This window comes from Cloeon dipterum, chromosome 3, assembly GCF_949628265.1.
Source record: "Cloeon dipterum chromosome 3, ieCloDipt1.1, whole genome shotgun sequence".
Taxonomy (NCBI): domain Eukaryota; kingdom Metazoa; phylum Arthropoda; class Insecta; order Ephemeroptera; family Baetidae; genus Cloeon; species Cloeon dipterum.
The window spans coordinates 36,776,658-36,788,633 of NC_088788.1; the positions used below are offsets into that span (position 1 = coordinate 36,776,658).

The 11,976-nt window shown below is 42.8% G+C and overlaps 4 protein-coding genes across 5 annotated transcripts; 3 read left to right on the forward strand and 1 right to left on the reverse strand.

The window, feature by feature from the left end:
- The first annotated feature begins 854 nt into the window (after positions 1-854).
- Positions 855-6,763, forward strand: LOC135938322 (cuticle protein 7-like). Its single transcript, XM_065481936.1, has 3 exons — positions 855-876; positions 980-1,341; positions 6,402-6,763. Exons 1-3 carry the CDS (start codon positions 865-867, stop codon positions 6,586-6,588), a joined length of 561 nt encoding a protein of 186 aa, XP_065338008.1. The 5' UTR covers positions 855-864; the 3' UTR covers positions 6,589-6,763.
- On the forward strand, positions 3,752-9,135 carry LOC135938323 (cuticle protein 7-like). Of its 2 annotated transcripts, none has more exons than XM_065481938.1 (2): positions 3,752-3,782; positions 8,415-9,135. In XM_065481938.1, the coding sequence occupies exons 1-2, from the start codon at positions 3,771-3,773 to the stop codon at positions 8,955-8,957; spliced, it is 555 nt and encodes a 184-aa protein (XP_065338010.1). In that variant the 5' UTR covers positions 3,752-3,770; the 3' UTR covers positions 8,958-9,135. The 2 variants fall into 2 exon arrangements, with proteins under 2 accessions (XP_065338010.1, XP_065338009.1); XM_065481937.1 differs by lacking the exon at positions 3,752-3,782 and adding an exon at positions 8,236-8,282.
- LOC135940554 (cuticle protein 19-like) lies at positions 5,811-6,396 on the forward strand (the record flags this gene model as incomplete). The annotated part of the gene is made up of 2 exons (XM_065485486.1): positions 5,811-5,859; positions 6,046-6,396. Coding segments are annotated over exons 1-2 (363 nt in total), but the record flags the coding sequence as incomplete, so codon positions are not given.
- A 1,230-nt stretch (positions 9,136-10,365) lies between the features above and the next one.
- On the reverse strand, positions 10,366-11,275 carry LOC135938321 (cuticle protein 7-like). Its single transcript, XM_065481935.1, has 2 exons — positions 11,180-11,275; positions 10,366-11,057 (listed from the first exon to the last, which is right to left on the reverse strand). The coding sequence occupies exons 1-2, from the start codon at positions 11,189-11,191 to the stop codon at positions 10,470-10,472; spliced, it is 600 nt and encodes a 199-aa protein (XP_065338007.1). The 5' UTR covers positions 11,192-11,275; the 3' UTR covers positions 10,366-10,469.
- Positions 11,276-11,976: the final 701 nt, after the last annotated feature.

Genomic DNA, 11,976 nt, shown 5'->3' on the forward strand with positions numbered 1-11,976 from the left:
AGAAGCTAAGATTTGAGCGTGTAAACATTTTTCGACAACCTGAAGAAGTACCAATTTTGTAGATTTTTGTGTTAAATAAAAAGTTAAAACCAAACACCATTCCAGATTCAATATATTTATATTTGTTTATTTTTTCTATTGAATATTGTGTTTGTAATTAGCAATTAGATGGAATATATTGTGAGAAGATCATCACCCGAATGTATTACCATGCTAAAAGACAAATAGATTAATTGAATTGAATTGAATTGCGCTCAACAAAATGCCTTTATCAAAATTACAAATTCCAAAATTTTGATTAAATTTGCAAAATTCGATCTTTGACCTACTAATTTTGAATAAGTAAAAAAATCAACATCCTCATTGACACCTGCCAGAAGTGAGAACCTGAGAGCCTGGACATAGGCTAGTTCCGCGAAAAAAGCGTGTCGTTTCTAATATTACTTTTTAATTTAAAAGAGGAGCATATCAACTGTCAAAAAATTATTTATTAAAAAAATGTCATTTTTTAAAATTGAAACCCTTGAAAGAGGGTAATCGTGTTTTTCTTTGATTTATTGAATTTGTATGGGCATTAAACGATCGACTCTTTTCTTTATAAGAAACTCTTTTGAAATTATTACAGAAGTAGAGCGACCCCAAAAAGGGAATATTTTTTATCAATTGATGGAATGCGGGATCGCTGTGAGTTAAATAAAGTAAACAAATTGTATTACATAAGATTACTAATCGGCTGCGCACAAACAAGGCACCGCGGTCAACTTCCTCTCGGTAGTGCGAATTGCGCGGCGCGTGGCGCGTGGCGGGTATAAAAAGCTCGCGGCTTCGCTCACCAGCACATTCCACTTCAGGAACTCAATAACCATGGTTGCCAAGGTAGCTACATTGCGTTTAAGTCTTGGACTTTTTTCTTTTCAATATTAGTTTACGTCATTTTGTTCCACATTCGACTCTTAACTAAAATCATGTGCATTTTCAGATCGCTTTCGCCGTCCTCGCCCTGGCCGCCGTTGCGTGCGCCGAGCCCGGAGTGCCCCTCGTGGCCGCCGTTCCCGCCTACGTGAAGGCCGTGGACTACCACGCCCGCCCTCACTACTCCTTCAACTACGGAGTGAACGACCCCCACACCGGCGACCACAAGAGCCAGTCTGAGACCCGCGACGGCGACTACGTCAAGGGCCAGTACTCTCTGCTCGAGGCCGACGGCACCACCCGCACCGTCGACTACACCGCCGACCCCATCAACGGCTTCAACGCCCACGTCACCAGGTCCGGACACGCCGTGCACGCCACCCCCGTCAAGGCCTACGCCTACGCCGCTCCCGCCGTCGTCAAGACCGTGGCTCCCGTCGTCCACGCCGCCCCCGTGGCCTACGCTGCCCCCGCTGCCCACGCCGTCCCCATCGCGTACAAGACCGCGTCTCTCGCCTACGCCGCCCCTCTGGCTTACAGGGCTCCCCTCGCTCACCACTACTAATAAGTGACCTCGATTGTTACCTTTATTTGGTGGCAAGTCTTCTTGTCTCCAACGCTCAATTCTAGACTGACAGCATGTCCATTTTCCCCGCTGTGATCGCGGGCTTCATAAAACATTCATTTTCAAAGCTCAATAAGTGTTACCGTGTAATCAAAAAAATCATATATGTTAAGAAACAATAAAAATCGACTACAAACCAACTCTCTACGAGCTTTTATTGCAAATATAAGGGGATCATAGAGTTAAAATTTATATATTTGTTATCTCTTTGCGTCTTGCTTTAATCTAAAATAATACTGATTTGACTTTAAAGTATTTTCTTTCAACTTTTCGAGCAACCTGTCTTTGCGATTTATTGTCAAAAAAATCTCTCCTACCTCCTAAAAAGGACAATGATTTCTAAACCCAACCTGCACACTTTGTGCTGTGATTTTGTTCAACGCTCTGAATGCATCTATTTGGTCTTGAGCCCAGGTTCAGAGTTCATAGAGTTTGTTGCTTCGTTGCGTTCATTTGTCTATGAGAAGAGAGCAACGTATTTCGCTCATTGCCATTTCCTGCAAATACGTTCCTACACTGTCCAAAAGCACACCATACAGGAGCACGGTCCGCAGACAACTGATAAAAGCAGACCACTCGGATATCAACGAGCACGCCAAACAAAGAAGAAAGAAGAAGCATCGCAGCTCGACAAAGCATAGCGCTTGGAGGTAGATCGGTCAGTGAAAGGTGGAAGGTTGAAAAGCAATCATCATACAGTAAAAGTTACATCTATATAGGAGTGAGATTGATAAAAACTTAATGTGCGCCAGAATGCAACCGCTGCAAAGATTAAATAGAGATAATTAAAGCAGTCTTCTGAAAATAAACACACGATGAACAATTTTGTCAAAATTTTCCTTCTAGTCTTATTATTTTTCTGCTTTATTGAATTATCAGCTTCATTACCTACCGCAATGTAGTTGTATGTATTTCAGTCGCTGTCGGATATATGGCAATGTCAATTAGTTCCAGTACCTTTAAAAATTCAAAATGACATTGTATTGAATGCAACGGTTTTGCTGAAAATGATAAAATAATTACTTTGACGGAAATTCTGATGCATTCCTCTTCAGTCGTGCGCCTAATACAACTTTTCGGAAATACCCGTAGATCAGTTGTATCACTTTTATTCATACGGATACATAACCTCGACGATAAAAAATCATTGTTGTTGATATTCCTAAGCGAGATATTCTCATGTTACCTATTTCAAGAATAGTCCTTTGAGAAATAGCTACAAAAGAATAGCAATTTTCTTTAGTACGCATATTTTTAACAGTAACGGTCCATTTTGGTAGAGAGCTGATTCGTTTCCATAGTTCTGGCTAATCAAGTTTTCTCCTCAGTCAAAAACTGTGAAGGGAAAATGCGAGTCAAAGATAGCTAAGCTACGTTTAGGTCTATTTAAACCGAGTGGTTGTTAATTAATTGAGTTGTTTCATTTTGCATTTTTTTTATTTACAGATTTGATGAGTTTTGCTCAGTTATTATAATGGACCATTCGATTATCTAACATTAAGAGTGCAAAATAAAAAAATTAGATATTATTATTGTATCTTTATTGTCTTACACGGAGCTGGAATGTAGTCCTCATTCTCAGGCGTTAATGCGTCACAAACTGCAAGGCTCAGAAGGACGAAAAGTCGTCGCCTCATCGTGATTTCTTCTCTAGACGCGATGGACCAGGGCTGCCGTGGTGCACAACACTACGTAGGAGTCTGATTAAATTTTCAAATGTTAGCATTATAAATTATACTTCGGCGATTTGCTGCCAGTTGGCGATTGATCTCTAAGTGCGTCATTACCTTTAGTTTATAGTTAGAAAATAAAATACATCACTTGAAGACCTAATCGAGGACACCTCGAGAAAAATCCTGTTTTTTTTTTAAATAAATTTGTACATTTTCCGGGGTGAATATGCTTTTTGCGCGGAGGGCAAGAAGGTCAAGTTCAATACATCATGCCAGTCAAACTCGCATCTGAGATGAATTTTTTGCTGGCCAGACCCACACGAGCTTAAATGTGTTACAAATGTGTTAACAAACTCTTAATTGGTAATTGATTTACGACGAGATGAAGCAAAAATATTTCGTTACAGAAGTAAAGCGCCGCTCTACCTAATCAAGACATTGGTCAGTTTCCTTATGGAAGTGCAACAAGCGCAGCGAGCTGTGAGGTGCGAGGTGCGAGCGAGTATAAATTGCTCGCGGCAACGATCAACAGCACATTCCACTTCAGGAGTTCAATAATCATGTTCGCCAAGGTAATTCACGCATTTTCGACACTACAGCCCTACACACCATTTAAAGTTCGAGTTGTTTGCAGTTTTAAAGTTTTTCTTCATTTTTAGATCGTCCTCGCCGTCCTCGCCCTGGCCGCCGTTGCGTGCGCCGCGCCCGGTGTGCCCCTCGTGGCCGCCGTCCCCGCCTACGTGAAGGCCGTGGACTACCACGCCCGCCCTCACTACTCCTTCAACTACGGCGTTAACGACCCCCACACCGGCGACCACAAGAGCCAGTCTGAGACCCGCGACGGCGACTACGTCAAGGGCCAGTACTCTCTGCTCGAGGCCGACGGCACCACCCGCACCGTCGACTACACCGCCGACCCCATCAACGGCTTCAACGCCCACGTCACCAGGTCCGGACACGCCGTGCACGCCACCCCCGTCAAGGCCTACGTCGCCCCCGTCGCCCCCGTGGCCTACGCCGCCCCCCTCGCCCACGGCTACCACTACTAATTTGCAGCCGAACCACTGATCCGCCAAAGAGTCTGATTATGGCATGATCACCACACCACTCTGCCGATTTTTTAATTTCTTTCCATCATTCTGTATGTGATATTCTTGTTACTGTGTAATGAGAAACAATAAAATAAGAATACGCTATTGAAATCTGTTGCATTTTTTTCCCAAATACCAGATCAGCTGCTTGAAGTATTTACTTATTGGTAGCCTAAATTTGTCTAAAAAATATTCCGCTCTGGCCTTAAAGCTAAATGAAAACATTACTTTAGTTTAATAATGTTAATTATTGTTATGACTGTGTTCGAAATTTTCAGAGAAAGCTCAGTCCGTTAGAGGGATCTCCAGTGATTTAAAGACAATAAATTTAATCCATTGACTCACATCGTTGTGCGCTGCACGTTGCAATGTGAGAATCCGAGCGATGGTCGGACATCGACTGTGGGCTGGTTAGCGCCTGCATTTGACTCCCTTTGAATTGCAACGACATTCCTTTTGGATTTGGGAGCGGATTGTTTTCTGCAGTCCTTCTCGCTATTTGTTGGTTTGCTACTTTGCAGCATGCGTGAATGAATTTCACGGCATGAATGTCTAGCGTTTCAATAAAAAGACCCCTGAGCGGGGGCAGTCACATGAGCTGCGGTCCTCTAAACTGGGCATCCTCCAATGAGGCCCACGAGATCATTAGATGATATGGGGACAACAAATTTTGGAGAGCTGTTCGCTATCAGGGGATCGCCCATCTCGAAAAACCAATTAAAAAACCATAAAAACTATCCCAGATTATTTTAAACGATAACTGCAGTGTGCAACTGCCCTTCATTAAAAAATTCTCAATTTTCATATGACAATATCCTCCTGTTTAGATCTTTATCGACTTTATTAAATTTTAATGTAGCTATAAAGAGTAATGGAACTTTTTGTAAAAAAAATCTGCGTTGTTATTCTTTTGGCAATAAAGAGCAAAATCAATTAATTAAAATTTAAATCCTAGACCAACTAGAAGAGCGCTTATATATGACATTCGTCAGGTATTTTTGAAAATACAAAATGGCACAAACCAACAGGACCACGTCTTTGTTTCATTAAGTTGAAAAAGAGGCACGTATAATCTGTCTCGAGTAACACGCAGAAAGTATGTATAAATTATTTATGTGAGATGAGGGTTTTAGCAGGCAGGAGCTAAGTGTATGACTGAATGAGAATAAACAGCAAATAAAAGCTGCTCTCCGAAATTAATATTATAGTTGTTTTCCTCTGAAAACCGCCAAATGTTCTTGAAAATGCTGGTATTAATGAACAATTTTGTAAAAGATGATGATAATGTGTGGCATTAATGGCTAGCGATAAAGATCATAATATTTATTATGTTATGCTGATTGAAATGATTGATAATAACCAATCGGCACAAACAGGCTATTTTCATTTCATAAGATTGTCTCCACCCAAGATCGCCACTGCCGCATTGGCCCCTTTCCTTCTGTAAATGAGCCTTGCAAACTGTGAGTGGCGAGGTGTGTGAGCGCAGTATAAAAGTCTGCCGGCCGAGCTACCGAGCATATTACACTCAAGGATTTCATTAATCATGGTTTCTAAGGTATGCACTCTCTTCAGATACTCGACACAATCAGTTTTCCGTTATTTTATTAAACCATTTTCAATTTTTTCATTTTTAAAATTTTAAAAGTTTCATAGAAAAATAATTAAGATATTAAATATGTACACATTTCAAATTATTTTAACGAAAATGTGTCACAGTATTTATTTTTTTTCGCATTTCTAGATCGCTTTCGCCGTCCTCGCCCTGGCCGCCGCCGTGTGCGCCGAGCCTGGTGCGCCCCTCGTGGCCGCCGTCCCCGCCTACGTGAAGGCCGTGGACTACCACGCCCGCCCTCACTACTCCTTCAACTACGGCGTTAACGACCCCCACACCGGCGACCACAAGAGCCAGTCTGAGACCCGCGACGGCGACTACGTCAAGGGCCAGTACTCTCTGCTCGAGGCCGACGGCACCACCCGCACCGTCGACTACACCGCCAACCCCCACCACGGATTCAACGCCATCGTCTCCAAGTCCGGACACGCCGTCCACCCCGCCCCCATTGTCCACGCTGCTCCCGTCAAGGCTTACGCCTACGCCGCCCCCGTCGTCGCCTACAAGGCCCCCGTCTACGCCCACGCCACCTCCTACGCTGCCGCCCACGTCGCCCCCATCCGCGCCTACGCCCACGCTGCCCCCGTTGTCCACGCCGCCCCCGCCCTGGCCTACGCCCACGCTGCCCCCCTCGCCCACGCCGCTCCCCTTGCTCACGGCTACCACTACTAATCCTGCTCTTTCATTCATCCTTTAGTGAATGTCTGAAAGCACGATCACCTTGATCTCCTGCGATGCTCAATTTCGGGCAGGATTTCATCCCTCTCATTGTCATTTTGTATGTAACTACCTCTTGTTACTGTGTAATGAGAATCGAATAAAAGCTGAAATTATATTCAACCCGAAATCATTTTGCTGTTATTTGTGCACCTTTGATTGTGATGACTTCTATCATTTCCCCCCTCATTAATAATTAACAATGGTAATTTAACCATATTTATGACTGTTTATTTAACATATATAACCTTTTTGGAGACCAGTAGTTAATTTTTTGGAAATGACTTGTTCAGAACTATTTTTAGACACAAAATATCGGAGGAAACACCTTATTTCCGGAGTTCATATCATTCGCATTGCAATAAATTTTTGTCCAAATCATGATTGGGGCAATGGGTAATACGCAACTGCATTGAAAATTATTTTAATACACGGTTACAGTAGATATTACTATTTTTTTAAGTGTTGAATAAAATGTTGGAAGCGAGACTATAATAATGAATATTTTTCCTTTTTTGGAACGTCATGATGACTTTCGACAAAATTTATGTATTGAGCATGTAATGTTAAAACTAAAACGAAAATCGCGGTGTGCCTCGCGTTCGCGCAGTTACAAAACGCAAACTGCCGAGCACCAGCCGCTTTTGTCATGCCGTCGAGTTAAAATTGATATTTCTATCACACGCTTGAGTTTGTGTATCTGCAAATGTGGAATGATTTACCGATACAACTGAAAAAGCAATGTCAAAGAGGCTTTTTTCCACAGTATGGCCAGCTCTATTTTCCTACTGTCCCAGTAGTGGCAGTCACTATTAGAAGCGGGCGCCCCATCGTGTGACCTCGTCGTCGCTGTTCCGGTGCCGACATTCCTCGATTTAAGCACGATCGCTTCAGGTGCTTTTAGCACAGAGGGAAATTCAGCCACTCAGCAGTCCTTAGATTATTAGGCTTCACAGATCCAAATAAGGGATTCGCAATCATCAAAAGGAAAAATAAAATAGCACCCTTGTCAAAAACTTCTGTATAGTTTATTTTGTACTACATTTACCAGTTTAGGACATTTAAACGTCTCGGAACGCTGCACGCACGATCGATCATACGTCTGCATTTTATTTTGAAATAAAAATAAATACAAAGTAGATGAGCATTACACACGACTAATCGGAGAGAATGTAATTTGAATTAAATGTGTACCAGTATGAAAAGTACAATATACCACGAGAATTGGCAACGTGGGGAATAAAATGGTATCAAGGTTTCAATTCTAACTTATTTTAGATATAGAATTCAAATTAAAATATAAAAAACATAGACAAAGACGAACTATCGAAAGAAAAAGGGGTTAAAAGCATTTTTATTACAAAATTGAACGATAAGCAAACCATATAATTAATACAAAAGTAGACATTTTGCATAAGCTGGTAATAGTTGATTAATAATCAATCAATAAATGCGAGCTAACACACCCAGATTGCCTCTGCGATTAATTTCCTAGTGGAAGTGTAAGATCTAAGTTATGTAAGCAACGCAGACGCTCGGCGCGACAATACACGTAAGCCGATTGACGGGGAAGGTGCTGGTATAAAAGGCGCGCTGCTCGCCTCCAAGGTATATTCCACTCAAGGATTTCATTCAACATGGTTGCTAAGGTGAAAACACATGCGAATTTGAAACTGCATTTAGAATTTTTAAAAATCTGTTGCAAAGAGTTGAATCGGCATATATCTATGTCATTTTCAAAATCACAGACCATTTAATTTATTTCTTTTTCTCTATTTTAGATCGCTTTCGCCGTTCTCGCCCTGGCCGCCGCCGTGTGCGCCGAGCCCGGTGCGCCCCTCGTGGCCGCCGCCCCCGCCTACGTGAAGGCCGTCGAGCTGCACGCCCGCCCCCACTACTCCTTCAACTACGGCGTCAACGACCCCCACACCGGCGACCACAAGAGCCAGTCTGAGACCCGCGACGGCGACTACGTCAAGGGCCAGTACTCTCTGCTCGAGGCCGACGGCACCACCCGCACCGTCGACTACACCGCCGACCCCCACCACGGATTCAACGCCGTCGTCTCCAAGTCCGGACACGCCGTCCACCCCGCCCCCGTCAAGGCCTACGCCGCCCCCATCGTCCACGCTGCCCCCGTCGTGCATGCCGCCCCCGTCGTCGCCTACAAGGCCCCCGTCTACGGCCACGCCTACTCCTACGCTTCCGCCCACGTCGCCCCCATCCGCGCCTACGCCCACGCTGCCCCCGTTGTTCACGCCGCCCCGGCCCTGGCCTACGCCCACGCCGCTCCCCTCGCTCACGGCTACGGCTACCACTACTAATTCTGCTCTTTCATTCATCCTTTAGTGAATGTCTGAAAGCACGATCACCTTGATCTCCTGCGATGCTCAATTTCGGGCAGGATTTCATCCCTCTCATTGTCATTTTGTATGTAACTACCTCTTGTTACTGTGTAATGAGAATCGAATAAAAAGCTGAAACAACATGAAAAGAACCAAATTTTTCTTAATTATTTTAAGGTTAATACTGAGTTTTTTCAAGAGAATGGATATTTAACCAAAATGTTTCTTTGCATACTTAACAATTCAGTAAGATCAAATTAAAAATTCCGAAATGGTCACGGCCAAGGTCTTTAAGAAAGTTTCTTCTACTGCTATATTTCTGAGGAAGCTCTCTGCCGAACCATTTGACATTTTTCTCTATTCTAAATATGAGTTAAAAAGGTTGGTATGTATGATTCTTAGATGAAACCTATTTATGCGTAATACAAACAATATCATGTAATTTTTTTGCAGTTAAAATTTAGGTTTTAATTTTTGCTTCTTATTGAGGAGCCAGGTACTTAGCATAGAGGTTTGACTGGCAATCAGATTAAGTGAAAATTATATCATTAACTCGATGTTTTGAGGACAGCGATGTTGGCCACGCAGCAAACATACGCTCAGGTTTAAAATCGTTGGAAGATATGTGTCATGATTTTAGGGACGTATTCACTGCTTTAGTCGAATTTTTCTTTTTAAAAAGTACAATTCTCTTGAGTGGTGAACTCTTCATTCTTGTTTCTTTATTTTTTTCTTTAAGAATAATTAAGTGTGTGTCAAAGATTTTGGTAATTAATTAGCTGATATGAGAACTAAGAAATTATAATCTGTCATAAACTATAATTATTGCTAAACATGAAGATCGACCAATGTGCACATATTAAAATCTAGAGCTGGTATTGGTTTCAAACACCAGAACAAGTTGAGTAATTTGTTTTTCACGTCCGATTGAGGGTTGTCCTGCACATAAAATGTCCGCCGAGTTCCTGGTTCTAATCTAAATATAATTTTTCGCACCCTTCTTTGCCTTCGTCCAAAGTACCGGTCGGCCAACCTACGGCACTCGGATTTTGCTTCTTCTTCTTTTATTTCCCTACACCAAGAGCAGACTGTACCCATAATATGATTCAGTTGGAGGGCAAAATATATAATTAGGATTGATAATGAGCATAATTTACTACTTAGTAGAAAAAAAATTGAGATTTTGAATGCAGATGAGTGATTTAAAAACTTAAAGCTTGCTAGAATGAAATTTTCATCTTAACTAAAAACACGACTAATTCGTTCAACGAAGAAAAGTAAAATATATATCATAAAGAATTAAAGGAAAATAGTTTTGTTTCTGCTTAAATAGTTTCAGTTTTTATTCAGTTCTCATTACACAGTAACAAGAGGTAGTTAAATACAAAATGACAATGAGAGGGATAAAATCCTGCACGAAATTGAGAATCGCAGGAAATCAAGGTGATCGTGCTTTCAGACTTTCACAAAAGGGCGAAAGAAAGAGCAGAATTAGTAGTGGTAGCCGTAGCCGTGAGCGAGGGGAGCGGCGTGGGCGAGGGGGGCAGCGTGGGCGAAGGCCAGGGCAGGAGCGGCCTTGTAGGCGAGGGGAGCGGCGTAGGCACCAGCGTAGGCCACGGGAGCGGCGTGGGCGTAGGCGAGGGGAGCCTTGTAGGCAACGGCGGGAGCGGCGTGCACGACGGGGGCGACGGTCTTGACGACGGCGGGAGCGGCGTAGGCCACGGGGGCAGCGTGGACGACGGGGGCGGCGTATGCCTTGACGGGGGCGGGGTGGACGGCGTGTCCGGACTTGGTGACGACGGCGTTGAATCCGTGGTGGGGGTCGGCGGTGTAGTCGACGGTGCGGGTGGTGCCGTCGGCCTCGAGCAGAGAGTACTGGCCCTTGACGTAGTCGCCGTCGCGGGTCTCAGACTGGCTCTTGTGGTCGCCGGTGTGGGGGTCGTTCACTCCGTAGTTGAAGGAGTAGTGAGGGCGGGCGTGGTAGTCCACGGCCTTCACGTAGGCGGGGACGGCGGCCACGAGGGGCGCACCGGGCTCGGCGCACACGGCGGCGGCCAGGGCGAGGACGGTGAAAGCGATCTAGAAAAGAGACAAATTTAATTACTGCTGTGATACATTTTCGTTAAAATCGTTGTAAATAATTTATTAATCCTTTTTTTTTAATAAAAAACTGGCAAATGAATTATTGTATTTACTCTCACCTTAGCAACCATGATGAATGAAATCCTGAAGTGGAATATACCTTGGAGGAGCGTTGCGAGTCTTTTATACCAGCACCACCTCTTCCGCGCGACTGCCTCTACCGTAGCGTGCCGATCGCCTAGCTCTGTTTCTTAAAGGCAACATTATTTATTAAATATACGGAGTTATTAAAAATGGAGTTGTACCACCTTCTTAACTGTGATATTAACCAATCTAGTTTGACATAAGTAGCTAAGACTGCAAATTAAATATTCAACGGCACGTGACAACGTCGAATCAATTTTTTGTTTCGCGCGTTTATGCAGATCCTGCTTGTCATTTTTTGCCTTTGTTCATGTAAATTAATTATTGATTTAATTGTACGAAATGTTAGGAGTCATGAACAATAAACAACAAATAAATAAATAAATAAATAAATTATGTAAATAATTGATAATAAAGTAAATAAATATTGATACGATAGTTGTACACGAACTGTGTTTAATAAAACCTTTAATTGAACATTATTTATTTCCAGCGGCAGCCTGAGTGTGCATTTTGATCGACTCCTGGAAATCGTATATCTAAGTAATGCACTACATACGTCAGTGCAAAATTTTATTTTGATCTGCATTTGAGGAAAAAATGCATTGTTTATTTTTTTCATGTAATGAAATTGAAATATTGTTGATGTAATTTTGAATTCTCGGTTAAAAAAGACGTATTATGAAGAAGTGAGCTATAAAGTAATTGATTTTCTTCTGAGGCAGCGCCGAAAAAAATTTAAATAGTTATTTGTAGCGAAGCAACGACCATA

Coding starts and splice junctions, on each gene's coding strand:
- LOC135938322 (XM_065481936.1), top strand. Junction 1,342..6,401: donor CCCGCCGTCGTCAAGACCGT/GGCTCCCGTCGT, acceptor TTACGCCTACGC/CGCCCCCGTCGTCGCCTACA.